This window comes from Colletotrichum fioriniae (genome assembly GCF_027942845.1).
Source record: "Colletotrichum fioriniae strain IMI 355084 chromosome Unknown scaffold_14, whole genome shotgun sequence".
Lineage (NCBI taxonomy): Eukaryota > Fungi > Ascomycota > Sordariomycetes > Glomerellales > Glomerellaceae > Colletotrichum > Colletotrichum fioriniae.
Genome location: NW_027076850.1, coordinates 1,039,647 through 1,064,513, shown reverse-complemented (window position 1 = coordinate 1,064,513; position 24,867 = coordinate 1,039,647). Strand labels below are relative to the sequence as shown.

General features: G+C 52.9%; 6 protein-coding genes across 6 annotated transcripts; 3 read left to right on the top strand and 3 right to left on the bottom strand.

Moving 5' to 3' along the window:
* Positions 1-181: 181 nt before the first annotated feature.
* Positions 182-2,268, bottom strand: N0V96_010432 (uncharacterized protein; the record flags this gene model as incomplete). Its single annotated transcript, XM_065758946.1, has 5 exons — positions 182-591; positions 694-900; positions 953-1,186; positions 1,240-1,925; positions 1,973-2,268. The coding sequence occupies 5 exons, from the start codon at positions 2,266-2,268 to the stop codon at positions 182-184; spliced, it is 1,833 nt and encodes a 610-aa protein (XP_065612469.1).
* Positions 2,269-4,123: 1,855 nt separating this feature from the next.
* On the bottom strand, positions 4,124-5,244 carry IPI1 (rRNA processing protein; the record flags this gene model as incomplete). The annotated part of the gene is made up of 2 exons (XM_053197016.2): positions 4,124-5,095; positions 5,197-5,244. The coding sequence occupies 2 exons, from the start codon at positions 5,242-5,244 to the stop codon at positions 4,124-4,126; spliced, it is 1,020 nt and encodes a 339-aa protein (XP_053045505.2).
* Positions 5,245-5,721: 477 nt separating this feature from the next.
* N0V96_010430 (uncharacterized protein) lies at positions 5,722-6,304 on the top strand (the record flags this gene model as incomplete). The annotated part of the gene is made up of 3 exons (XM_065758945.1): positions 5,722-5,739; positions 5,812-6,111; positions 6,200-6,304. The coding sequence occupies 3 exons, from the start codon at positions 5,722-5,724 to the stop codon at positions 6,302-6,304; spliced, it is 423 nt and encodes a 140-aa protein (XP_065612468.1).
* Positions 6,305-13,936: 7,632 nt separating this feature from the next.
* Positions 13,937-16,695, top strand: N0V96_010429 (uncharacterized protein; the record flags this gene model as incomplete). The annotated part of the gene is made up of 3 exons (XM_065758944.1): positions 13,937-15,650; positions 15,705-16,202; positions 16,256-16,695. The coding sequence occupies 3 exons, from the start codon at positions 13,937-13,939 to the stop codon at positions 16,693-16,695; spliced, it is 2,652 nt and encodes an 883-aa protein (XP_065612467.1).
* A 685-nt stretch (positions 16,696-17,380) lies between these two features.
* N0V96_010428 (uncharacterized protein) lies at positions 17,381-18,214 on the bottom strand (the record flags this gene model as incomplete). Its single annotated transcript, XM_053197013.1, has 1 exon — positions 17,381-18,214. The coding sequence occupies one exon, from the start codon at positions 18,212-18,214 to the stop codon at positions 17,381-17,383; it is 834 nt and encodes a 277-aa protein (XP_053045502.1).
* Positions 18,215-19,877: 1,663 nt separating this feature from the next.
* Positions 19,878-21,503, top strand: N0V96_010427 (uncharacterized protein; the record flags this gene model as incomplete). Its single annotated transcript, XM_053197012.1, has 2 exons — positions 19,878-20,619; positions 20,674-21,503. The coding sequence occupies 2 exons, from the start codon at positions 19,878-19,880 to the stop codon at positions 21,501-21,503; spliced, it is 1,572 nt and encodes a 523-aa protein (XP_053045501.1).
* Positions 21,504-24,867: the final 3,364 nt, after the last annotated feature.

Here is a 24,867-nt window from a genome sequence, read left to right as displayed (position 1 = left end):
GCGAGGTTTGGTATCAAGAGATAAAATGATTCATTAGCTGCGATCCTATTCCATTCTGGCAAACTCCATCAAAGCATTCCGAATAGACCGCCCCAACTTCTCTCACCTATCCCGTCTATGATCGACATACCCCGCAAAGAACCCAAACTTTGCCTCTGGAAATGCAGAAGGTATTATCTAATTACCAAGAACCACCACCGCCAGAAGAAGCACCCCAAGCGGGAGCGGCCTCGGGCTCCTCCTGCTTGGTATCATTGCCGGCAGAATCGCCGCCACCACCCCAACCAGAGTCGCCTCCAGTAGCGCCCCAGGAGCCATCGCCTCCAGCATCGCCACCGCCGCCTTCGTTGGACCAGCCGCCGCTCTCGCCGCCAAGGTGAGCAATGCCGGCCTCCTCAGGGTCGAAGTCGCTCTCAGTCTCGAACTTGAGGTTCTCCAGGCCCTTTCCAGTGGGCTTGAAAGGCTCGAGGAAGTCAGGGATCTCCTGCTTGGTCTCCAAAAGGGTGCGAACGAGAACGCTAGCCATGGGCTCATCACGGTCAGTGTAGAAGGAAGTCGCAATGCCACGCTGACCCATACGACCGGTGCGGCCTGATAGTCGGTTGCGTTAGTAATAGTTCGAATCATGAGAGAAAAGACACAAGTCCATGCTTGATACGCAGATGAAAACATGCAAGAGAAAGCTCTGCTTACCGATTCTGTGGGTGTATTCCTCAATGCCACCGTGATCCAAGCTGGGCAGGTCGAAGTTGATGACGTGGTTGACATTCTTCACGTCAATGCCGCGAGCGCTGATGCCAGTGGCGATAAGGATGGGAGACTTTCCAGTACGGAAAGCGCGCATAGAAGCCTCACGCTCAAGCTGAGTGCGATCAGCATGCATCGAGGTGCAAGGGAAGCCTAGATTGAACAAGAAATCATCCAAGTCATCGCAAGCACGCTTCTGGTTGACGAAGATGATTGTGCGGCAGGCAGGGAGGGGAGTTGATCTGGTCCTTGAGAGCCTCTTTCTTCTCGAAAGCGTCGAACTTGAAGACACGCTGAAGAATGTTGGTGTGAGTGCTTCCAATGCGACCGATGTTGATGCGAACGCTGGAGGAAGACAGGTTCTCCTTCGCGAGATCGCGGAGCGGCTTGGGGAAGGTAGCCGAAAACAGCATGTACTTGATATTTCCCTCCTGCTGTTCTGAAAAAGGGTTCAGTGGAAGTTTGAGACAAGAGCCGGCAAAGAGTACTTACCACCGCCAGTCATGATGACATCCATCTCCTCGCGCCAGTCATCGTGAAGCATCTCGTCAGCCTCATCGAAGACCATGTATCTCAAGCGCTTGAGCGAGAGAGTGTCGGGCCGCTGGATGAAGTCGACCAGACGACCAGGGGACGCGATGAGAACATCACAGCCCTTTCCAAGCTGCTGGATCTGGTCTCTCAAGGGACCACCACCATAGGCGACACAAGGGCGAAGCATGGTTCTGTAACAGAACTTGCGAGCCTCGTTAAAGATCTGGATTGCCAACTCGCGAGTTGGACAAACGATGACCACCAGAGGCTCTGCACGAACCCACTGCTGCCCAATAGCAATCTCGGCAGGGTTGGGGCGAGGGGCGGCGAGCTTCTTGGCCTTGCCCATGAGTTTGTTCAAGATGGGAATGAGGTAAGCAGCGGTCTTGCCGGAGCCTTTTCTTAATACGTTAATTATATTGAACAAGATGCAAACAGAGAGAAACTTGCCGGTCTGAGCGATAGCTACAACGTCGAGACCCTTGTGAATGGCGGGAAGGGTGTACTTCTGGATGGGGGTAGGGGCCTCGTAGCCGCAAAGCTCAATGTTCTCCAACATGACGGGGTGCAAGCCAGCGTCCTTGTAGGAGTGGACAGGCTCGACACGGATTTCACCCTCCTGCGTAACCTCGACAGAAGAGATGCTAGATGCTATCAGCTTTGCTCAATCAATTGCTAAGAGGGTACTTACACGGAGAAGTCGAGGCCGGAGTTGGAGGCAATGCGGGAGTTGGAATCACCGAAGAGAGCCAGCTCGAGGTCGGGGAATTTCGGGCCAACATCGCCAAACTCCTCATCCCACTCGTAAACGGCACCGTTGCCAGCCCACTCAGTCACAACCTCGGGACCCTGCTGGGCAAGCTCGTCGTAGTTGTAGGGCAGAGGCTCAGCCCACTTCGTACCATCGCTGTTGACAGCAGCGGCAGGGGCCCTCTTGCCATCGGTAGGAAGAGCCGACTGCATATCGGCAGTGTCGAAGGCAGACATCTCGGCGGGAGGAAGTCTGATTGTGTTGATTAGTTTTTTTTGGTTTTTTGTTGGCCAGGAGGATGCGGCTCGTGGTACTTACCTTGGTTTGCTTGATCGAAGGACGCTGCGAAAATTGCCAGGAAGACTACACGGGGCGAGAACCTTGGTGCTGGATGTTTTGTCGATGAGTTAGTACAACGCAAAGAAAGAAGGAAGCCGGATTTGTGTGAGAGAAAATAATGGAAGCCACTGAAATCTGAACACGGTTGATGTGGTTACAACGAGGAAGGAAAGATCGGAGGACTGTCAATTTCCGAGGTGAAAACTGGCAGGAGCTTTGGAGAAGGGTTGTTCCCGAGAAACTGCAGTCTCCAATGGGGCAAGCAGATCGGGATCAAGGACTGGGAGATTGAAGGTGATGTTGATTGCAAAGTGAAGACAATTTGGGGGGCTGAAGCCAAGAATCTGGCGCTCGACAACACGTTCCGCGATCGAAGTTGAAGACGGCAGAACCCGCGAATTTGCGAAGACGCGCAAAATCCGTCGGTGGATTATGACGGGAATTGACGGAAAAATAAATGGGAATAATGAATTCGCCGATCAAATGATATGGAAAGTACTTACCTCTCAGACGAAGAATGAAGTCAAAAACTGATCTCCTGTTGGTGATCCTCTCTCGACGATCTGTGATGGGTGTGGAGGAAAAGAGGGAAGAGGAAGAAGTTGAACAGCAGCAGGTGGGATACAAATATCCGTGATGGGAGGACTTTGAAAGGCAGGAAGGCGGTAGGTCGGTCCGTAGAGGGCAAAAGGGCTGAAGGCTGAGGGCAGGCACCACCCTCAGAGGAAGAAAGACACGATGAACGAGGCAGGCAGGTAGGACGACTAAGCGGGGATGAGGGTCGAAGTGTGACTGCCTCGTGAGGCTTTCAAAGCGGGTGGGAGAGTTCTACTCAGGACTTGGCCTTCTGCCTCATTTCTCAAGGCTCAATTGGAACCTGAAAACACTGGACGAAATCTCATCGAAGCCTCGGACGAGAGGAAAGGCCAGACGAAGAGATAGATCCCTTCTTTGACCACGCTCATCTAACATCACACTAACTTCTTGCCTAGACAAGGTCCTTCGAGTTAGCTGCCTACAGCAAGAAAGAACATGAAAAAAAAGATAAGTAGTATGGGCAGAGGATGAAGAATGCATAAGTGATCTTAGAAAGATAAAGGCAGTTGAAATGCTTTGAAGATACAAAGTATTCTGAGTATCTCACCTTTGAGTCTGCAGCTGAGTCTACTTCAATAGGTCCAAATGGAGCATCTTACCATCAGATCAGAGCACATAAGATACTGCTTGATAGCTACTTGGTGTCCGGGATTAATCTAGACGAAGACAGTTGAGGAGTTTCCAGCCTAGCAGGCTCACTTCGTGACACTAAAGGACAGCCATTCACCTGAGAGATGTCCCCCCACTTTCCAATTTCGAAGTAACTGATATTTTTGGACAATAGGGGTCTCACCGAGGTGAGACGGGTATCATTAACATATCCATCTATGAATGCTACAGGATATGAGATAGCGGATGGCGACGCGCTTGGAACTTACTAAGCGTCTTGAATAGTATTTCGTTTCATCCGCCAATTCCAACAGACCAACCGTCTGGCCCTCTCGCGATGAAGCGTAGAGCCTTTCTATCGCGCAAGAAACCCCCCGGCGACACCGACAGGCAAGACGCAGGTGCTCGGGCACTCAGCTTCAGCGGCAATGCCTGGAACCTCCAGTACTGCGGGGAAGAGGTTGATATGAGCAGGCAATCTTGTCAGGTAGGTTCCTGAGACCGCCAGAGATTGTAGATGATTGAAAATTCGTGGGGCTGTATCCTTCACCACAGATCAAGGAGATCTTGAGGCTCAACAGCAGACGTCGCCTCGTACCCGCTCATGCCTTCGGTCAAGGCCTGGTCCAATGCAACGGCCGAACGACCGATAATACCGCCCTCCTTCTTTGATTGCTCAACGCCTCGCTGAAACGAATCCATGAACCTCCTGTGGAACACCCGTTGCCGTGACTCACGGTCATTATACATCTCAGCTTCCTCGTCCCGGCGAGTCCCGAAAAGGTTGAGGTACGCAAAAGGGTTCGGCGTCCGGGGCACCCGGTACATATTGTCCGCATAGGCGTTGGGGTTACTCGGCCCCGCAACCTCGGGCTTGAGTCCCGCCTGCAGGAACCTAGCCAGCACGGCGACCTGCCTCGCGTGCGACTGTGCGTCCTTTGTGCGGAGGCCCGTCTTGGGCGCGGTCGACCATCCCGAGCTCGTCTTCACGGTCCAGCCCATCAGCGCGCAGAAGCTGTTGAGGGTCTTGACCCAACCGCCTGGGCAGCTGACGGTCTCGTCTTCCGCGACATCCAGAAGCCACTCAAGAACGGATAGCGAGTCGTTGCTGATGTCGGCAGAAAGGTGGGTCATTCCTGCGCGGGTGTACATGATGCACTTTTCGGCGTGATGCTTGACCTCCGCCTCGGGCAGGGCCCGGAACAGCTTCAGCAGCTGGCTACGAACAGGACCTGAGGCGTCTGAGATCAGGGGCAGGAGTTTGCTCAGCACCGTTGCGGTTCCGACGGGGTTGTTGTCTGCCAGCACCTGGCTTGTCAGATGGGCTAGGGATTCTTTGCGCTGCTTGTCTGCTCTTGATGTCGAGGCTAGTGAGAGGTTGTGCTTGAATTGGGTGGCGTTGTCAGGGGCTTCAGTTGAGAGCTTCTGGTGGCCCATGGCAATGGACTTTGCCTTGAAACTGGTGTCTGTGAAGTTGGTAGGCTTGGCCTTGGCCTTTCCGACCTTGAACTTTGGTTTCTGTGAGAGTATGTCAGCATTGATGCGAGGTTTTATGAGAGGCAGCGATGCGGTTCGGTTCACACATGTTTACACATGTCGATGAGATGTTATGTTCATACCGCAAAGTCCTTGGCCTTTTCCTTCTTCTTTCTCGTGCTGGAACCCATGATGTCTTATTGATCAGATGTTCTTTCTTGAAGTTGACTGTCGTTATTCGCGAATCTTATGATTGTGAGGCTGAATTTTCGTAGTATTTTTCGAGTGTCGAGCAATGAAGTCTTGGTCACTTTTCACATGAGATGGCTGGCTCATTGAAGGTTAGGACCCCTGCAAAGTCTGGAGCCAGAACTTTTCGGCGGTCAGGTGCGGCAGAATCTGGTCGAGCTCCAAGGTCCCCTCGCAACTCAGCCCCACCACGACGTTGAGACGCTGTTACCCGGTGAATCCTAGCTCCAATTATTGGGCACCTTAGCTTCCAACCCAGCCTTACAGACGAGACCCGACCCAACTTTCGGGACACTCATTTGTTTCCACGATTCAACGAACTCGATTCTTTGGCGAATTCACAGTGCAATTTGAGACGAATCCAGACGAAGCGTCACCCGTACCTGTCTCTCGTTTGTTCAACTCTCAGTCTATCAAATATGGCCGACGCAACACCCGTGAGCGACCTCGACCCCTCCTCCCCTTCAGCAATGGCGTCATAGCTAAACAAAGAATGTGTCCCCTTGCAGACCAACGGACCCGACGCGCTGGACGAGACCCTCAAGCGCCTCTCGAACAAGCCCGGCGTCAAGGCCACCGTCATTCTCGACCGAGTCACCGGCGCGATACTACGAACGAGCGGTCAGCTGTCGTCCTTCAACGCAGCAACACTACAGACTTCCGGAGGAGGCTCCTTCTCGGGCGAGGGCGCTGCCGCGCAGCAGCAGCAGAACGGCGAGGAGCAACCGCAAGGCCTTGAAGACTTTGCCGCAAAGGTCTGGAATTGGGTGAATGCGTCGGGCACCCTGGTGTTGAATCTGGATACCGAGGTAAGAAGAGTGACACGCTCTCCCGCAGGGTGACTGCGGAACGAATCTTCACTCCTGAACGAAGGGCCGGGCTGATCATTTGGAACAGGATGAGCTGAAGCTACTGAGGCTACGAACGAAGAAACAGGAGCTGGTCATTGTACCGGATCCGAAGTACCTCCTCATCGTAGTACATGACACACCGCCGGCTTGAAGAATCTCGAGGTCTGACTCACGATTTTGGCATCGTTCGGCGTTTCACGGACTTATCGCCATTGGCTTCACCGAGCGGACCTTCTTCAGGAGGATTTGCACTTGCCAAGCTGAAGGGCAGAGGGCCAGGATTGGCATGCTCATTGGTCGGCTCCCAGACGACCGTATTTACAAATACGCAGGAAAGGGAAATCGGGAAACCTATTTCAAGCTGCCAAGCTGCAAGCTTGACGCACATACACACATGGAAAACACGCAAGGGGGACGAGAGATAGCTCGGCATGGACGGTCGAGGCGGGCGCGATTACGAATGATACCCTGATATTACCATCCGCCACGACTACCCAGCATATACGTCCGGAATGAAGCCGGGGCGGGTGTTCCGCGGGCGATCGCGGCCAGGGCCGCGGCCCTGCCGGATAGCTCGAGATGAATGCAAGAAATGATAGACAAGTGCAAACTCAAAATGATGTTCGAAGCCATCATCGTTTCGTGATATAGGACAAGGCGGACAGCCTAGCCCAGCCCAGCCCAGGCCCCCGCGGAAGCCATACCCGTCAGCTCCGGGAGCTGGGCATTTCCCTGCTTTCCGCGACGAACCGTCCGAGCCGAGACGTCCGCTTCTCCCCTGTAGGCTGTCTGGAAAGAAAATTAACATTAGCATTCTGACACTGGCACTTCCAGCTCTGAAGCTAAAAAAGCTAGGCTCGCGGACCAGGTGTAGCACCACGGACATGAGCTCAATGTCATCTGGGTAGCTCAGTGGCTCGCAAACGTATTGGTAAGCCTCCCCAAGCTTGGGGCTTTGGGTGCACCTAGAAACGTGGCGCGACACCGAACGAACGGGAAGTGGGCTGGAACTAGGCCGGGATAAGGCGCCGGCTCGGATTTGGAAAGTCGAAGTTCAAAACGTTAACGGGCAGAGGTTGCAACCACACACACACCCCTTGCCGGCTTGCCCCCCCAAATACCTGGGAATTAAATTAAAGGCCCTTCCCCTTGAAGAAACCACCAGTCCACCACCACCCACGTCGCTTTCTCGCTTCAAAGTCGCTTCGGACTTGTCGCAGTCGGCGGTCGAGGATTTGCTACTTTGGCGACATTTCAAGTGGACGCCGGCGAAGAATTTGATGCGGCCGCACTTTTTTTTCGCCTTCTCTGCACACATGCTAGCGCACTTTTCTGTATGAGGCACGTCGTTTTGGAAATCTTTCCTCCTCTCGTTTCAGTAACTTTTGGCGAGGTCCTGCCGAGACTCCGGGGGCCTTACTAGGCTCGCTTGCCCACGTCCACGCCCTCGCCCTCTTCTGTTTCTGGCTCTTCTCGTGTAAACTTGTCGTAAAGGGAGATTGGGGCTCCTTTAAAGTTTCCTTTAACCTTTTTCTTGCGTCCTTCTGGACGTTGTCGCTTCTATAGTAGCTTGCCAATGTCAATAATGTCCACGTAACGCAACAGGGCCAGCTCTGTTGCAACTTGTTGGTGTAACCCGTTCCGTTTTGAAGTCACCTCGGCGGTGGGCTTTTATTTGAACTTTGTTGGGGGGGTTTTTGACTGGTGTTATAGTCAGGGTTCAGAATTAGTCCGCGGGACGCAGCTCTCTACCTCCCGAACTTGTCAACTTTGTCAAGAGACCTTTCTGATGATATGCCTTCCTCCCCTTTTCCGGCCTGCTGGAAGAACCGGAGCTTCAGCTGAGAATAATCTCACACCCCTTTCTTTTTCGTCCCCTCTCCCGCCTGCCTCCTGTCTCCCTTCTGCTCCAGTGATATGAGACGAAGATGTTCGAGAACAATGGAGAGAAGCCCAGCTCTCCTCCTTACGTTGTTCACGTCGCGCCCACACCCAACCCCCGTGACATGTCGTCTCATGTCCACAGTCCAGGTAGATCCAGGTCCACCAGCTGCCCAGTGCTCATGCTCTTCGGCGGAGACCTTCTCCCAAGCCACGACGATGGAGGCCCTCCCCTTGTCAAAGAACGTTGTCCCATGTTCGTTCGGTCGTGGCGGGAAGGGTAGAGCAGAGCTTGTCGTTTACCGCGTGAGGCAAGCTTCCCGTTGTCTTCGTTTCGGAAATCCTTCTCGAAATAGGTCCGTGATGTTTTCAATACTAGACCCTCTCTATCTAGATTTCAGAATGGTCACGAGGGGGAGGCAAATTGGGCTGTAAAGTTCAAGCTAGAGATTCAAAGCCAGCAGTTCAAGGTCATCCTTGCGTCCAGGCACTCGGTTCCAATTAAATCCCACCAATTCTTGGTCGGCTCGGCGGCGTTCGAAATGCTGGTCCCTTTGCTAGACGTTCGAGAAGAACAGCCGAAGGGAAGATCTTTAATGCCAAGGGGAGGCGGGCGGGAAGATGTTCAAGGTCTTCAAGGCTCCAAGCCACACACACCACCAGCAGACGCGGCATAGTACTCCGTAATACGCTACTTCTCTGCCGTTCGGCCCTAAAACCCATTGGTGGCACAATGCGTGCTTCGGCTTGCGAGGAAAGTGATGTGCGACGACTGGGCCCGGCAAATGGGTTTTGGTTTACTGACGATGGTGGCGTTCAGGTTCTGCAAGAAATGTCAAATTACACCATCTCTGCTGCACAAGCGTGGTCCTTGCTAATTCGAACGTGGCCCTGCTCAGATTCTTTTGCACTGCCTGTACGGAGTACGGACACTGAGTAATCGATTTTTGACCTTTTAGCGGCATATACGAATTTCGTGGTATTCTTGCTTTTTGCCCTTTCTCTTTTAATATTGTGGTATGTGCATTCTTTTTCTTTTCTTCCGGTATTGTCCCACCGTATCCGGCACGACTGAGGGTCTCTCGGGGTCAGAATCCCACGATTCCGGTGAGTATTGAAATCAAGGCCTTCCGAGAAGAGCGAACGACGCAACATCAACCATAGAGAAAAGCCCACCGCAGCTGCAACATGAAATCCATGAGACAGACACCTTGATCCATCATCAATCCTCCCCTCCTCCCCTCTCTGGATTCCCACTGCCCAAAGGGGTGGAGAGAGGAGCGATGTGTGGGCTTGCGGATCCCCGAAACCACCTAATAAGAGATCTTCCCCAAAAAGACGAACGAGACCCCGGTCTTGGAGGGCCGCGAGCTGGCGAACATCGTAGCGGCGTAAGGCACTTTGGGTGGATTTCACATGCACTTTTCGATGAGCAAGAAGGCTAGAGCTAGGCAGGCCAGCTGGCTGTTTTTACGGATACCTGCAGTGTAGTGTGATTTCTAGCTTTCTGAATCTGGCCTGTTGCAGATGTCTTTGCGTTTCGTAACTTCCTTCGTCTCTTTTTCCTAATCTCCATTGCTTCCACGAAAAAGCCTTTTTCTTCATGATTTCTTATTCTTTCTTCATCACCAAGTCCATCTAGAAGAAACTCCACCAATTTGTTGGTGACGAGGGGTCCCCTAAAATGGTGTTTTGTTGCGGCCGTGATCATGGATCTCCTTTCCCCTTACCCGCTGCGGCTGTCTGATGTGTGTGTGTGTGTGTGTGTGTGTGTGTTTCGCTCATCTTTTTTTCTTGCCTCATGTACCCCTGTCGAGTCCTCAGTAAACATCTCTCGTTGGTGATGGACCTGCCGGAGACAATGCAAGACCCAAAAGATGAGCGACGGGCAGGACGCACGCTATCATGCAATCTGACATTAGCACCACTGCAATGACGAAGTGAGGGAGGGTATAATTTGGTCGGCGTTATACGGGATAAGATGAAGAAGAAAAAAAAGCACAAGCCGCCAATTTCAAAATCTGACATTCCTCTCCTCTGTGCGCGCCGTGCGACCTTTCAGAATTGCCATTAGAGCTGGCCGTCATCTTGTTGATCTCTCTTTTTTTCTGCCCGCTGCTTTATCATCATTACACCACGGCAATTCCAAGGCCACGGCAAGGCGAGAATGGCGAAGCCGGCCGCCACGCGGGAGTCCGGGTGGAGCACCTAAGATACCTAGAGGTTTACATGGAACTGGGCTCTTATTTTTCTTGCTGGGCTGAGCACTCCCGATGAAGTCACAACGCAGCAAGTTACACGACGAGGGAGGGAGACAGAAAAGAGAGCAAAAACGCACCTACTGCGCACACACACATAAAGTCCATGCCATGCCTGCAAGACGCGGAACGCCCACTCTGGCACTCACACCCCTCCCTCCCCTGGTCCATCTGGTTTATGGGGTGGGAGAATGACGAACGAACGGGAAAGCTGAAGCTCGCTCTGCTTCCATAGGGCGTTCTTTTTTCGTCTCTTCCGTGCTTCCCTAATCTTGTAATCTTTCTGATCTCCCCTTCGGTGCTTTTTTCTCTCTGCTCGTCCCTGTCTCTCTACCTTTTCTCACTGGACATGGGAGCATTGAAGATCTGAGACTGCCGTTCGTTCTGCCCACCCTTTTCTTCTGTTAGCCCGGGGTGGGAGGGGAGGGGGCTCATCTTCCTCGCTTCCCTCGACCCCCAGAGCTCTCTATCCCAGGGTATGCAGCTATATTCAGATACGTGAAAGTAATAGGCACGAGGACGCCCTTCTCCCTCTGTTTTTCTCGCTCTCCTTGCCGTAGCAGACTAGACAGTCAGATCCCCTCCCCCCGGTGCCCTGTTGCAACTTGCATGTCGCCTGCGGCTAGGACGAGGGGTACACCAACAAAGTGGACATGGCTTCCTCTGCGGCCCCCCTCGTCTTGTCCTATCCCGTGGATGTCTTATCCCGTCACTGTCCACTGGTCCAGTCAGAAGGGGACCCCCTTCGTCGAAAGGGTCAAGCCCAAAGGGTCACAGGCCTAGCCCAACACATAGGCTGAGTGAGTGAGAGGCAGAGAGCGTGTCCAACAGTGCAAAGAGGGGAGTGAGGAAAGCAAAAAAGAGAGAAATAGTGGACGATGACAGATAGAGAGATATGGATACAGAAAGTGTTGTTCTTGTTGTCACTCCCCTCCAAGTCCAAGACCACCCCTGCCTTGGCAGACCATCGGCCGTGTGTCTGTCTGTCTCTCTTGTTGATTCGCATTCATTTCTTGTTTTAACATCCTGCCGCCTTACCTCTCATTTGCTGTAAGACTGTGCGTCTCCCACTTCTTTACTTCTGATTCTCACCTTACAAGACTTGACCCCCATCCCCCTCCTCATCCTCTATCTACTACGTCTCTTTTTTTCCTGTTTATTTTCTTACCTGCCTACGACCTGTCGAAGCTTGCCTGCCTATCGTTTACTCGGACCTTCATCCACCTACCTACCTTTCTGCAACAAAACTTGGACTCAACACCGCGCCTCGCGTTTTCATTGCGACACATGAAAGGTTACCTTGCAGAAACCTGGACTTACCTCAATTCCGTCGGCGATAAGACGTAGGGTCTTCCCCTCCACCAACACCACTATCACCACCACCAGCTCCCCCAACGACGCCACTTTTGATCAGTCACCTCTGAGGATCAGGATTACGCGGTTGAAAGCTTATCGAAAGAGCAAAAGAATTACAAGTTGAAAGAGAGTGGGAAAGAATTTGGGAGAATAAGGACAAGAAAGAGACTGGAGTATTTACTTTACCTTGGGGAACAGGGACGAAATCGAGACGAATGAGACGAACACGGCGGCAAACTTCATCCCAACTCACGACTAACAAAACTCGCGGCTGGTATCCGTAGCAGCAGCAGCAGCAGCAAAGATGCCGTCGTTATCACTTCTCAGACGAGGATCCAAGGCACATGACCAGCGGCCGTTATCCCCTTCGAAGCGTCAGCAACGACAACAACAAGAAGTTCGACCACCGCTTTCGCCACCACAGGAGAATGGAAGGGAGGCGTCGGCGGGCGGCTTGGGGATCGGAACGGGCGAGCCGGAGCGGGAGCGCAAGTTCTCCAAACGTGACCTTTTTGGAGGGCTGTTGAGTCGCAGCAAAGGCCGGAGTGTTAGCAGCAGCGCATCGACGCCGGCTTCGTCAACAAAATCTGGGCGGGGTGCCGGTGCCGAGTCACCGACAAAGTTGCCCGTAAGTTTGTCTCTTTCTCGTATCTGTATCTGTCGTTGTCTGTCATTCCTTTCTACCCCAAACGGTCCGCCTCCTTCAGAAAGGTTTAGCTTCCCACATTTCGATGCATGCTTCGATCTCGTCAGATCACCCGCGGCTTCGTCGTTCTATTTTCCACCTTTTTTGTGGTCCTCTACCCCAGTTTGTCTTCTCAGGCAAGGTCCCTGAGATGTGGTACTTCGAGTCTACCTAGTCCGACGTCCCCGATGTCCCCGGTGCTGAAAGCTGGAAGATGAGGAAGTTCCTCAGAATAGTAGCATGGCCGTACCGGGAAGATGCACGCAACGCAGCAGTGCTGCTTGAATACAAACTTGGTTGCGCATAGCTTACATGCTTTATTCAAATCACACGCACCTCTCCTTCACTACCACCCACCATAACCCTCCTTCTTCCGTGCTGTCTCCCCCGCACTCTCAGACCAGGTCCGGTTCCCGCGTCGGTGTCGGTGGATTTGTCTTGGCCAAGGCTGGACATTCCGTGCGCCGCAGACGGAGGATGTGAACACAGACAGTGGAAGAGGAGAAGCATCTACACAAAAGTGGCAGTGGCAGTGGCATTCCCATGCCTGAGCTTCTCGGTACTCTACTGTGTATACTCGGTAGCTTCCTGGTTCCAAGCTCACTCTCTGTCCCCACCTCACCGGGCTGCGGCTGCATCTCGAGTTCTTGGGTGAGGATACCTTGTTCTAGGTACCTTACGTAAGGCTCGGAAACGGTGGCAGTGACGGTACTGCGTAAGGTGGACGGCGCCACAGTCTGCAGCACGACGCACCACAACTGCACCACGACCTCATCCCCCTCTCCACCGTGTCACTCCCCCGCCATCGTCCTATGCAATCCATCAAATGGGAGCTGCATCAGGCCACTTCTGGTCTGCCCTGTCTTGCAATCTCTGCTTGCCCATCCATCATCTCACTGCACATCAGTCTGCTTGCTTGGCCATCAGCTTAAGTTGCTTGCAGTGACGTCCTCCGAGATGTTCATCCGCTTTTCCAGTGTTCCTTCATTAAGACTCTCTTCCCAAGTTTCCAAGCCTCCGTACCTACCCCGTTGCTCAGACTCTGACGATCTATGCCTCCGTTGCTCCCTTGCATAACCCGTCCCTTCTCTGCCGCGTGATCAGCTTCCGAGACTCCAATTCCCGTCCCCTCTTTACTTTGGTCAATATTACTTGTATAACACACCCCTTTCTGTCTTTCTCTTCGTCGACAGTCCTTCTTTCTCCAAATCTGCAATTTCTCTTACAGTCTATTGCTGTCATCATCAGCCACGCCTTTCCAACAGTTGAAGACAAAGACATCATCTTCCGTTTACACGCAGTGAAAGCAGACCATCATACCAACCCAATCACCTTGCCCTTTCCAGTCTCAACAACACTGGCTCTTCTAATTACCCCAATTGGGCCGCGTCTCTTTGTTCAACCGTCGTAAAAGCCGTTGTGTCTCACCAGCAAACCCCAGGTTTCCCCTCCGCAAAGCAGTGCCGAGTCCCGTTCCTCTCGATCGCCGCCCCCTCTCAACCCCAATAAGCCACTGCCTTCCCCGCCTCCCTTCGCCTTCGACAGCGCCGACCAGAAAGCCAATGGCCCTTCCGCCAAACCAGTTCTGAAACTGACGAAAATCATGGCAACTCTCAGCGACGACGACGTTGAGAAGCTCTTCTCTGGAGCTCCTCAGTACTTTGCTCGCTCCGAGGGCCATTACACCGGCGCTCCCCACCCATCTGTCGCCTTTCCCTGGGACGAGTCGCTCGAGATCCGCGACCTGACCGACCATGTCCAGATCGAGGACGCCGCCTGGAGCTGCATTACAGCCTGGCCTCACATCACAAGGGACATGAATTCCAATCCTGCTGCTATACGATGCGCCAAGGAAAGGAAGCGAGCCCACTTCTACCCACGATGCCGAGAACGGCCTAATATGCTCAGTATGCAAGGTTTGGAGAAGGGCACAATGGGATACCAGGCGGCTCTAGAGATGCCCGTTGGCGATGCGCTTCAGGAAGAGCAGTTTGGCTTCGACAGCATTGGATCCAAGGCCAAAGCGATTGTCGAGCAGCGCCAGAGAATGTTGGCTTCCAAAGACGGACTCCGCCGCTTGGAGGAATCGTCCATTTTGGATCAGCTCATTAAGAATGGCGCCAGGTACAAGGAGAACAAGGTCCACAGAAAGATCCACAACACCCTGTACAACGAGCTATTCTTGGGCATCCTGCATCCTCCGACCCGTGTCATTGACCACCACGACCCCTACAGCCTCTCTGTACAGATCTCGGCGCTTGTCAAGGTCCTTGCTGCACCCAACGTCTGGATCGACTTCTCCCACGTGGAATGGAGAATCAGACTGGGTCAGATACTCTGGGGTTCTTTTGAGGGCGATGAGCTCGAAACAGACGTCGAGATCGACGACGCCGACAGCAACGATGAGCGCAAAGAGGAGAGATACTGGCTGCTGCTCCAGATTCTCCTGGCATGTGAGCTGCTCATTAGGCTAGATGCCATTACAGAGGGCGAAGAGCTCGGTATCGAGAGCATCAGACCCACCGAGATTAAGCGCTTCGAAAAAGATGCAAACTCAACAGTCAAGTGGTCATTGCACTTGGCACGCGCTTGGCTGGAGAACATTGAAATCATTGAGCGAAAGGTCGATCCGGCGAATACTCAAAAGCGCAATTCTGGCGGATGGCTGGCATCTTTGACCGGGAAGATGAGCCTCCACCCAAATAGCCATGCTCATTCACACGGCGACGTCTCCGTGTACACCATTCAGGGACGGTACAGCGAGAGACAAGTCAATGGCTTGACAAATTTTGCAAGAAAGCTTCGCTGGCCCGATATCGAATCAGACACATACGCCGAGCAGATTTCTGAGACAGTCAACAAGGTATCAGAAGCAACGCCGATTCACACGCCAGCAGAGACACCAATGAGTATCGATACAAAGAGATCATCTTATTTCGGTGGCGGTCGGACAGAAGCGAGCGTTACTCGACATCCGTCCGGAAAACACAAGATCTCGGCAGCTTTGCATCCATCGGGATGGCTATCCAAATCTTATGTGTCCGGCCTCATGCTTCCGGGCGAAGGACTGTACCACTTGATCATGACCACTCTCTTGGAGAACGACAAGGAGGCAATGTCCAAATTGGGCCCGATGGCGAACCTATGCGGTGGTTTCGTGTATCGTGGAAAGAGTTTTTGGAGCACTGCTTGCATTATTGGCCGCGTTCTGGCTGCTGGTGCTGGCTCTGCTCAATGCATGGGATGGATCTCGAGCGATATCACTCCCCAAGGACATGGTGACGGCTGGGTGAATATCGATGTTGCCGAAGTCTGTGGTAAGTGCCCTTCTGACCAGCTCTCCATTGACATAGACTAAACATCATTGGCAGATGACATGAAAAAGACAGGCAAGCAAGCCCGATTGTGGGGTAAGACTCACGTCGAGCGCGAGTCCTGTGTTCTGGGTGATGCGGATCCCAGCTCGGTGCTACCCGCGGATTTCATCATCCCTTATGAGAATAACTATGCGGAGCCGCCTCCCAGCTTGAGCATTTCCTTGACGTCGCTCAATTTGTCCGCGCCCGTGGACTCGGCTCGCACCACCCCGACTGAAGAGACGGTGATGACACCCTTCTCGGACGTGACCCGAGCTCACGAACTCTACACATATCCGGCCTCCATCTCCTTTTCTGTTGGCCCCAACGGCGGCGAAGCAAAGGAGCACCAATTTTCCCTGACGAAGGACATCCATTTTGTCACGGCTCACCCTTGCCACCCATCTTCCCACGTCAAGGTCTTGAGGTCCCCTTCAAGCCCCACCATCCAGCAGATCGACGTGGACGGTAGCGGCATCGGCGGTGTGAGCTCTAAGCCGGCCACCATCACGGGTAAGAAGAACCAACTCCTCCTGAGACAACCGCGCAAACTAACCATCATCTAGGACATCCCCTGCACAAATTCTTCACATATACTGTTATCCATCTTTCAGAGCTTCTCGAGAAGCCGGACGCCTCCCTAGACAGTTTACTCCTCAACACGTCATCCGTCCGGCGTCCATCTCTCACTCCCACCATGAACACCACACCTCGCGTTCTGGTCATTGACTGCATCACGGGCTTCAGGCGTCAAGCCCCGACGCAGGAGACCCCCACGTCTCCCATTCTCGAACGTACCGCCAACGGTGCCAGCCTTGCGACGACCAACATGCACCTTGAGTCCCGGCGTCGCCAGTTTGGAAGCGACATGGAAGTCCTGGTGAGAGCGTTCTGCGCAGAGAAGGGCTGGAATGCCATCATCTCGAGGCGCCGGCGGGGTTGCCTGGCATGCGCCATCAGAGAGGCTGGCGCTCTGGCTTGGAAGGTCATCATCCGCGTTGACTAGACGCTTTCTCTTCCTATCTATTTTGTCTTGAATCGTTTTTGTTTACCTTTCTTGTGTGTACATAGTTGAGAACGATCGACGGAGATCAAGTCATCATTTCTGGCGTCGGGGTTATTTTTGACAAGGGATACCAGGGGTACACACGCACACGTGCACACACGAGAGGCATGCATAGCGTTTGATTTGTTCGCGGGAACTACTGAAAAGGGGGAAAAGAGAAAGAGATGGACTACCTAGGGTGCCTGCATTGTTACATCTGAGAGCTGTAGTGCTAGATACCCCCAAACCCTGATATAATACGCTGTAATGATGAAACTTCCCTCCTCAGCACGTTTGCTATTGTGTAGCTTGATTCCCAAAGTTCGCAGTCCTTCAAGTGCACACATATAGCGCATGCATGATGATTTAGCTTCAGCAGTGTGTGTATCTCGCGTAGCTACCACAAGTACTTCAAGAACCAAATTCCCGTCTAAATGACATTGCCGATTTGGGCAAAACTGGCATGTAAATACTCAACAAGTAACCGACCCGCAAATGCATGGCAAACTAGCAAGCCCCTTTGAGGCCTTTGGGGTCTGGCCTTGTAAATGGTATCATACCAAAAGAAAAAAGATTGGATCCCTCCCGTACGCTAATCATCATCAATTACCTGACCACTGCAGGCGTCATCCTACTCAACACGCATTCAAAGGTCCTTGCCGTCGAACCAGCTGTTGACGCTCCACTCCTTCCAGCCGCGCTTCTCACCAGGGAGCTCGATGGACTCGTACTCCTCCTTGGTGACCTTTTGCCACTCCTCGAGGGGAATCCAGCCAATGTAGGCGCGATCACCGAAGCCGCCGATCCAGTAGACAGATGTGACGACGAAGCGAACCCACTCTGATTCGTGGACGGGGCTGCCGGGAAGCCAGTACTTGGAGTCCGGGTGCTTGTTGACGAAGCAGTGGGCGAGTTTGAGGGAGGAGACGGGGTCGGCGGGGATCTTCTCGAGGTAGCCGAGGAGAGAGAAGCGGGGGAGGTTGGCGGCGGAGTAGGGGACCGTGTCGGGGAGGGCGGTGGCGGCGTCGGAGGAGGAGGAGGAGCCAAAGATTCTGTTCTTGAGTGAGGAGAAGAGGGAAATGCGCTTCGCGGGCGGGAAGGGCGGAACCCAGTGCATGGAGAGGGAGATGTTGGAGCCGGCGCGGACGTTCTTGAAGGACGTGGCGATGGTGATGGCCAGGATGGTGGGGTTGCCCTCGTCCTCGCAGTCGGCGACGTAGTCCATGAGACCGATGGGCATGCCAGAGAGGTCACCGCCCGAGGCGGAGTGGGCGCCCGTTGGGAAGACGGTTGCGAGCTCGGCCAACTTGGTCACGGCGAGAATGCGGCGGCCCATGACTGCGGACTCATACGAGGTCGGAATGCGGTTTGCATCGGCACCGCCCTCGGGGTTGGAGAGGAGGTGCTGCGGCATGCCTGGCTCGAGGACAGCCGTGGCAGCGGAGGCGGCTAGGCCGGCGAGGATGGCGGATGTCTTCATCTTGTTCTCAGGCTGGACGAGGCCGAGAAAAGGAGGTATGGGACTTATTTGGCAGTAGGTGGAAGAGAGGGTGTAGAAGGAGGAGGATCTGTCGGGAACGGGCGTATGCGAGGTTTTGTAGCAAAGTCCTCACTTGAGGTGCGCGTGTGTGTATGTATGTGTGTGTGTGATCGCTCGGTCGGTCGGTCGGATAGGGTGGGATGGATCGGATCGTACGAGCTGTTCGTGGTGTGAGGCGGTCTCGGAAGGGTTAGGACGTTGGGCCAAGATATTTGGGAGGGAACTATTGAGTGCGAGTACGGCGGGGACGATGTCTTCTTTGGGGAGGATTCTTCGGCGTTGGGGGATGGAATGAAGAACAAAGAGGACTGGATGGATCCGCCTGAGCAAACACGAGTACCAACAACGTCGGTAACAGTCAGAAGAGCGAGTCGGGTTTCGTAACGGGCGAGGACGGGAGATCGGTCTGCAACGGTGGTGGGCTGGGGTCAGTCAGAAGGTTAGGTTACCTCGAGTTGGGTTTAGCTGGGCAACTCCGCAAGAGAGGAGATGGGCGCATGTGATGTCTGGGATGAGACGCTTGGAAAGTGGCCCGGGGTTAGATCTGATAAGCCAAACGGCGTTTAGCGCGACAACGACCAAGCCTGACTTTATCCACTCCAAGCCATGCGAGCATGGGGCAGGGCTGCTGGCGGCTGTACGGAGTACGGATACGCAAGGTGAAATTTCTAGGTCCTTTCCCGAAATTGTGGGTTGACGAGAGGTTGTCTGTCTGCCTGCAGGTATTTGGGTTGCATGATCATCTCCGGCGTCTGGATGAACAAATGTTGTTGGTATACCTTATTTATATATCTGTAATTCCGTCTAGAGGGTTGAGTAACGGGATGAACAGCTAAGGTAAGGTAGCTGCCAGCATCCTGGGCTGTGTTCGGCTCAGCATCTGGCTATCAGCTTATCGGGAGGAGGGGGAAGACAGTGCATAAAGCAGTCCTGTGTTATTTATGCGTCCATACACACACTGTACTGCTTTTCTAAGGCGGGGGGAAGGAGCGGAGGGCCAGAGGGGTTTTGAGTGAAGAAGGCACTGACGGTACACTGACGGTACACGATTAGATGGCAGAAGGCGCCCACTTGTGCTGGGAATTTTCCAGGAAGGAAGTACCGGCTGGCCGAAAAGGGTCTTCTCATTGCCAAGTCCTGATTGGTGCGCGCAACTTGTCCGTTCACACCTCAAGTCAAGTCTCCAAAGGAAAGGCGTCGCTCACCTCACAAAGACCCCAGGACAACAATTACCTACAACACCAAAACAGAGAAAGACCCAAGCCCTTGGGCAGACAAGTCTAGACGAGGAAAAAAAAGGCGCGCCTTTCTGCACACAACTTCAGTGCATGCTTAGGGCCTTTCACTCAAGACGAGGCATTTCATTTGCCCCTCACTCACTCAATCATCCAGTGTCGACTTGAACAAGGGTACAAGGTGAGCCCAGTCTCCATTCTTGCCCCGCTGAAAATTCACTCTCAACTTCCTTAGCATTGAGGGACTTGGGCGTCCGCAGGTGAGACCGATCAACTAGGGCCTTCAACACCAACGTGCTTACAGTACCTATCTAACGCCGACTTCGCACTAGGACTCCCAATTGATTGCCATGGAAGAGGAGACCAACATGGCAACTTGGAATGGTTTGCCTGTCGAGCTCAAGGGCCTCATTCTCGAGCACCTCGCCTACGGAGCCGTCGCCGAAAGACGCTCAAAACCACCAAAGTCAAAGAGCAAGCGTCATGACATGGGCAGCTATGCCGTCGTCTGTCAACAATGGCAGAGGTTCATAGAAAAGATTAACTTCAACAATCTCGAGATCAACTCCGCCAAGGATCTCTCCCGCTTCGACGAGATTCTTCAGGACCCCATCCGTCGCTCTTACCTGCGCCGTATTTCACTTCGCATTGAGCTGCCTCGCTATAACAGCAAGCTGGCCAAGGTCCCCGAGACAGACAGTGAGCAGAATGAAAATGAGATTAAGTTCACTCAGGGAATCTGGAACCTTTTTGACATCCTCAGTAAATGGACATCTTCGGGCCAGAGTGTCGAGTTGGAGCTCAGCGCCGCTTCACCCAGCGATAAGAATAAGCTGTTTGGTGAGCTGGGCTTGGATCAGGACGGCAACTCACGCTTCTTCGACCACGACCTAGATTTCTGCTTCATCACTGCCGGCTGTGAGCAGGTCGGGCGACACGGTCTCCCCGAGGTCTCGGTCATCAACAGCTGCCAGATTCTTCGCCGCAACCATCGCAACATCTCATCTCGAGCCTTGCTCAGCATTATCTCGAGTCTGCCTAAGCTCGAGGAAGTCCGATTCGAGCCCTGGCATCAAGTTGACTTAGAAGCACAGCTCGAAGTCGACTCTGGTATGTCCCTTTTGTCTCACCGTCCACAGGCCCAATACTGACTGACTTTCCCAGATTATGCCCGTACTTTCCCTTTCTGGCCTTCCCATATTAAGCGGATCAGCATCTTTGAGCATTTCGATGCTTTCAATGATGGCCCGGAAGCCGAATGGGAGGATGCTGAGTCTGTCGACGACAACGACGCGGACCCAACTGGCGGGGACATCGCTCTTCCCGTTGTCCCCGACGGTGCGGAAGAAGCAGGCGACGTTGCCCGAACCTCATGCCCCAGCCTTGGTCACAACCTGGGCTTCCTCAGCTTGCAAGCTGAGGAGATGGCCGTCTCGAACGTCTCTGACGCGACTGCCTTCTTTCAAGGCCTCCTCTCACGCAAGCCCGTCTGGAACAACCTCCGCCGACTTGCGCTTACCTCCCATACAATGATTGACGGTATCGACCACGAGACCGTTAATGGCATCCTTCGTTCGATCGCCAGTGCCGCGAAGCACATGCCAGCACTCCAGGTACTGGAGATCTACAAGACTGACCAATTTGGAGGTGCCGTCTTCCGCTACTCCGTCGAGATTTTGTCGACAACGGCATCGTGGGAGAGCACCTGGGACTTTCATATTGGAGCTGATGTGAAGGCTGCGTGGGCTGAGGTTGCTAAGAAGAACACTCCTCACAACATTACCTTCCTTCCCGAGATTCGCCAGAGCGACTACCGAGGCCCCTACGTATTCTTAGATGAGAACCTGAAGACGAAGGATCTGATCATTCACCCGGCGTCGTTGGAGGATATGCTGTCCAAGAAGTTGGATAAGTGCTTGGCCTGCAATGGATACTGCGCCGACCCCAAGAGCGAGGAACAGATGTGGGGTTCTTCGGGACTCAACAATGCTTGAGCAACTTAAAAAGATCGATGTATACACACGAGAACATGTCTAGATACCCTGTAGAGTACGAAAGTTGGACGGCTACGAAGATGGATAACGGAAAAGTTGGCGTAAGGGGAAAGCAAACATCATCAAACATTGGTTGTTTAGGGTAGTTCAATAGATCCTTCTATCAGTCATGGCATGGCGGAAACACTACTGGCAGACTGAGTCACCGTAGTCAACCATGTCTCCTAGCTACCGGTGTCCACCAGTGTTACCTACGACGAATGTTGTCCAGCTAAGGTAGTTTATTTGCCGATGATTCATCTCGCCAGCGCCACCACAAAAGCTCTGACCACCAAGTGCTGAGCGTGGCTCATGTTGTTGTGATGTTAACCCCTAAGGCCGAATTTCTTTTTGGCGGACCACCTCTTCCGGATTGGGGCGGAGGCAAATAAAGGAAGGTGACTGGCTGAGTACAAAAAAAATGGCAAGCCCCCTCGCCCGCCCTGTTCCTTCTCCACTCACTACACGTGACGCACAGAATTACGAACCGAACCCCCAAAATTGTCCAGGCCCGCAACCCTCCCACGCAATCCGACGCCCATTGCCCGCGCAGAAGACGACAAGCCCGCTCCTCGATTCCATCGACAACCAACTCACCGAAACACCACAGCAGCAACTCAAACCGCCACAATGGGAAAGGTTCACGGATCGTTGGCGCGTGCCGGAAAGGTCAAGTCTCAGACGTAAGTCTTTTTTCTTATCCACGAGAACAGAAAATACCCCCCGTGCATCTGGGAATTGAGGGTGGCAAACCGACGAAAACTTTGGTCACCACGGACGACGATGAGGGGGAACGCCGGTCGGGAAAGGGAAAGGACAACAACACTATTCATTCGATGACCTACGACGGGGAAATTCACTTTCCATCGAAACGACAACCGACCGGGCGACGGACTGTGTTATTTTTGATGATGATGATGATGATGAAATGACGAATCGTGATCGCTGACCACTGCAACAGCCCCAAGGTTGAGCCCCAGGAGAAGAAGAAGACCCCCAAGGGCCGCGCGAAGAAGAGACTCACATACACCCGCCGTTTCGTCAACGTCACCCTCACCGGAGGCAAGCGCAAGGTACGATTTCGATAACGAATCCCCCCCCCTCTATCTTTCGATGGCCTCAGATGACTAACTCCGCCTGCTTTGTAGATGAACCCCAACCCTACCTCCTAAGCGCCTTTCTCTTCCCATATGCATTCGATACGACTCTAGGAACGTCTGGGCCACCGGCATGAGGGTGGAATCGACGGGACAATCAAGTTCAAGGGTGGTTGGCGAAAATGGTGAAATTTGGGACAAAATGCTGTCGTGGTCTCGGAAATCTTATCACGCCCCTCATATCCCTCCGGTTTCCCTCCGCCTAACGACGGCTTGAGGAATCACCTACCGGTGTGGTTTTACTTGGGTCTGTCTGTGTGTAGATTGATCTTTTCCGACCCGACGAAAGCATAAGAGACAAACGAATGCGTATTGCAGAATTCGTAAAAACTATTTGGTTTTTTTCTGGCATTCAAATCGGAAATGGGGAATACTCGCTTTATCTTTGAACTTGTCTTTTGTCAAAACTTTGATGAGCGCTCGCCCATGTTTGGGGAGAAATACACGGATTTCTTCTGCCAAACACATGACTTGTGCAAAACGACTGTCGTGTTTATATGTCCTACAAGATTTCTCTCGACCGGTTCTCACCAGCGAAATGTACTGGCCATACGGTGAGAGATAAGAGAGCATCGGACCAGAGATATTGACTTGGTATATCTAACTTACTGTGCACTCTACTGGGCTATTTGTATCATGATATCATCTATGGCTCATCTGTGAAGGACCCACCTGGAGTTGATTCACCCCCGCTGGCAAGACTCTAATAAGCAAACACCTGAACAAACTGGCGTGGTGATATCGCCACCTGTGTGATATGTTAGGATGTCACGGAGTGCTAGCCATGTCTACTTCATGAGGCAGAGCTCGGGGCTCCAACCTGATGTCAGGTGGCTACAGACTGTTCGTATCACCAATAGACGGGGAAACATCCACACCTGAACGGTGCCGGTCTGGCAAGCCCCTCTTCTGAGCAGATACCTTACTTAGATCTATCTTCGGCACACGGCATTAGGAGCAGACGCAATCGTAGAGAGCGGTGATTATCCTACCAAACTCTGACTTACAAGAGCCAGATATTCTGGGCCGTCCCGGATAGTGTGACCATGACCTGCTCGGTTTTTGATGGGAATGGAGCCATTTCTCTTCGCTGTAGGAGCGTCAGGAAAGTAGATTTTGTTCCATATCATGACGCTTGTTGTATTGTTGTATGAGGTCAATCTCCGCTCTTGTTTGACGCGTTCTCGGTGGGTGATGGTGGGTGAGTGTAGATTTGGATGAGGACTTGGTGGTCACGAACATGCTCGCGTGGGGGGTAATGAGAGGACGTAGATGATCGATGAGGTGTTGCGTCTCGAGCGGTTCTAGTGAGATGAAGTAAGTATGACATGGTGTTGTTGAGCCTGGGATGGGGAGCCGGGGGTGAAAAGCAAGTGCTTGAACTTTGATGTGTCTTGTACCTATCATATCTCAGTAAAGCACCACAGTCCAGCTCACGAGCTATTCTTTTGGCCAAGATAAACTTTCACGCCGGAACTTCTGTGCAGTGCCGTCGGGTTTACGATTTCTTTCTTCTGTGCGAGATGCCAATGTGGGTTCTTGTCGAACGGCCTATACGAGTTCCGTGCCAGAACAAGGCCAAGGAAGCGTTCAACAGATGGGGTTAGAGCGAGGACGGCCCCTCGGAATGCGTTTCTAGTGCGTTGGAATTCGATAGTAGACTGGGAGCTCGCGCAAACTGGGTCAGCTCACATGAAATTAGGTTCGATTTTGGGGGATCAAGGTACCATGTCAAGAAGCCAAGTCGCGGGATTTGAAGTGTTCGTATTACATATTCTGCGAGTAGCCATGGTTTCATGAGCTTTGGAAATACCTAGGACTGGAACATGAAATTCTCTACCTTGTCCTGGGTAAATCAAGCACGAGTTACGCTCGATGTGAGATGTCATGGCAGATGCCTACTGCGTTGGACATGAGAGCGCTTACTTCGAGACTAGAGAGGCTGCTGCATACATATTCATGATACGTTGTTCCTTTGGGCATTATTTCTGAGCCATATGGACAAAATTCATGGCTATGTACTCGTGGTGGAATGATTACGTCAAATTTCAACCCACCTGTCCAGCCCACAATTTCTTTTGATAGAAAACTTGGTGCTATTCCATGTTCCTCCTTTACAAGTACACAGCCTCTTCGGCACTAGGGCAAGGTTACAGGGAATCTAAGTT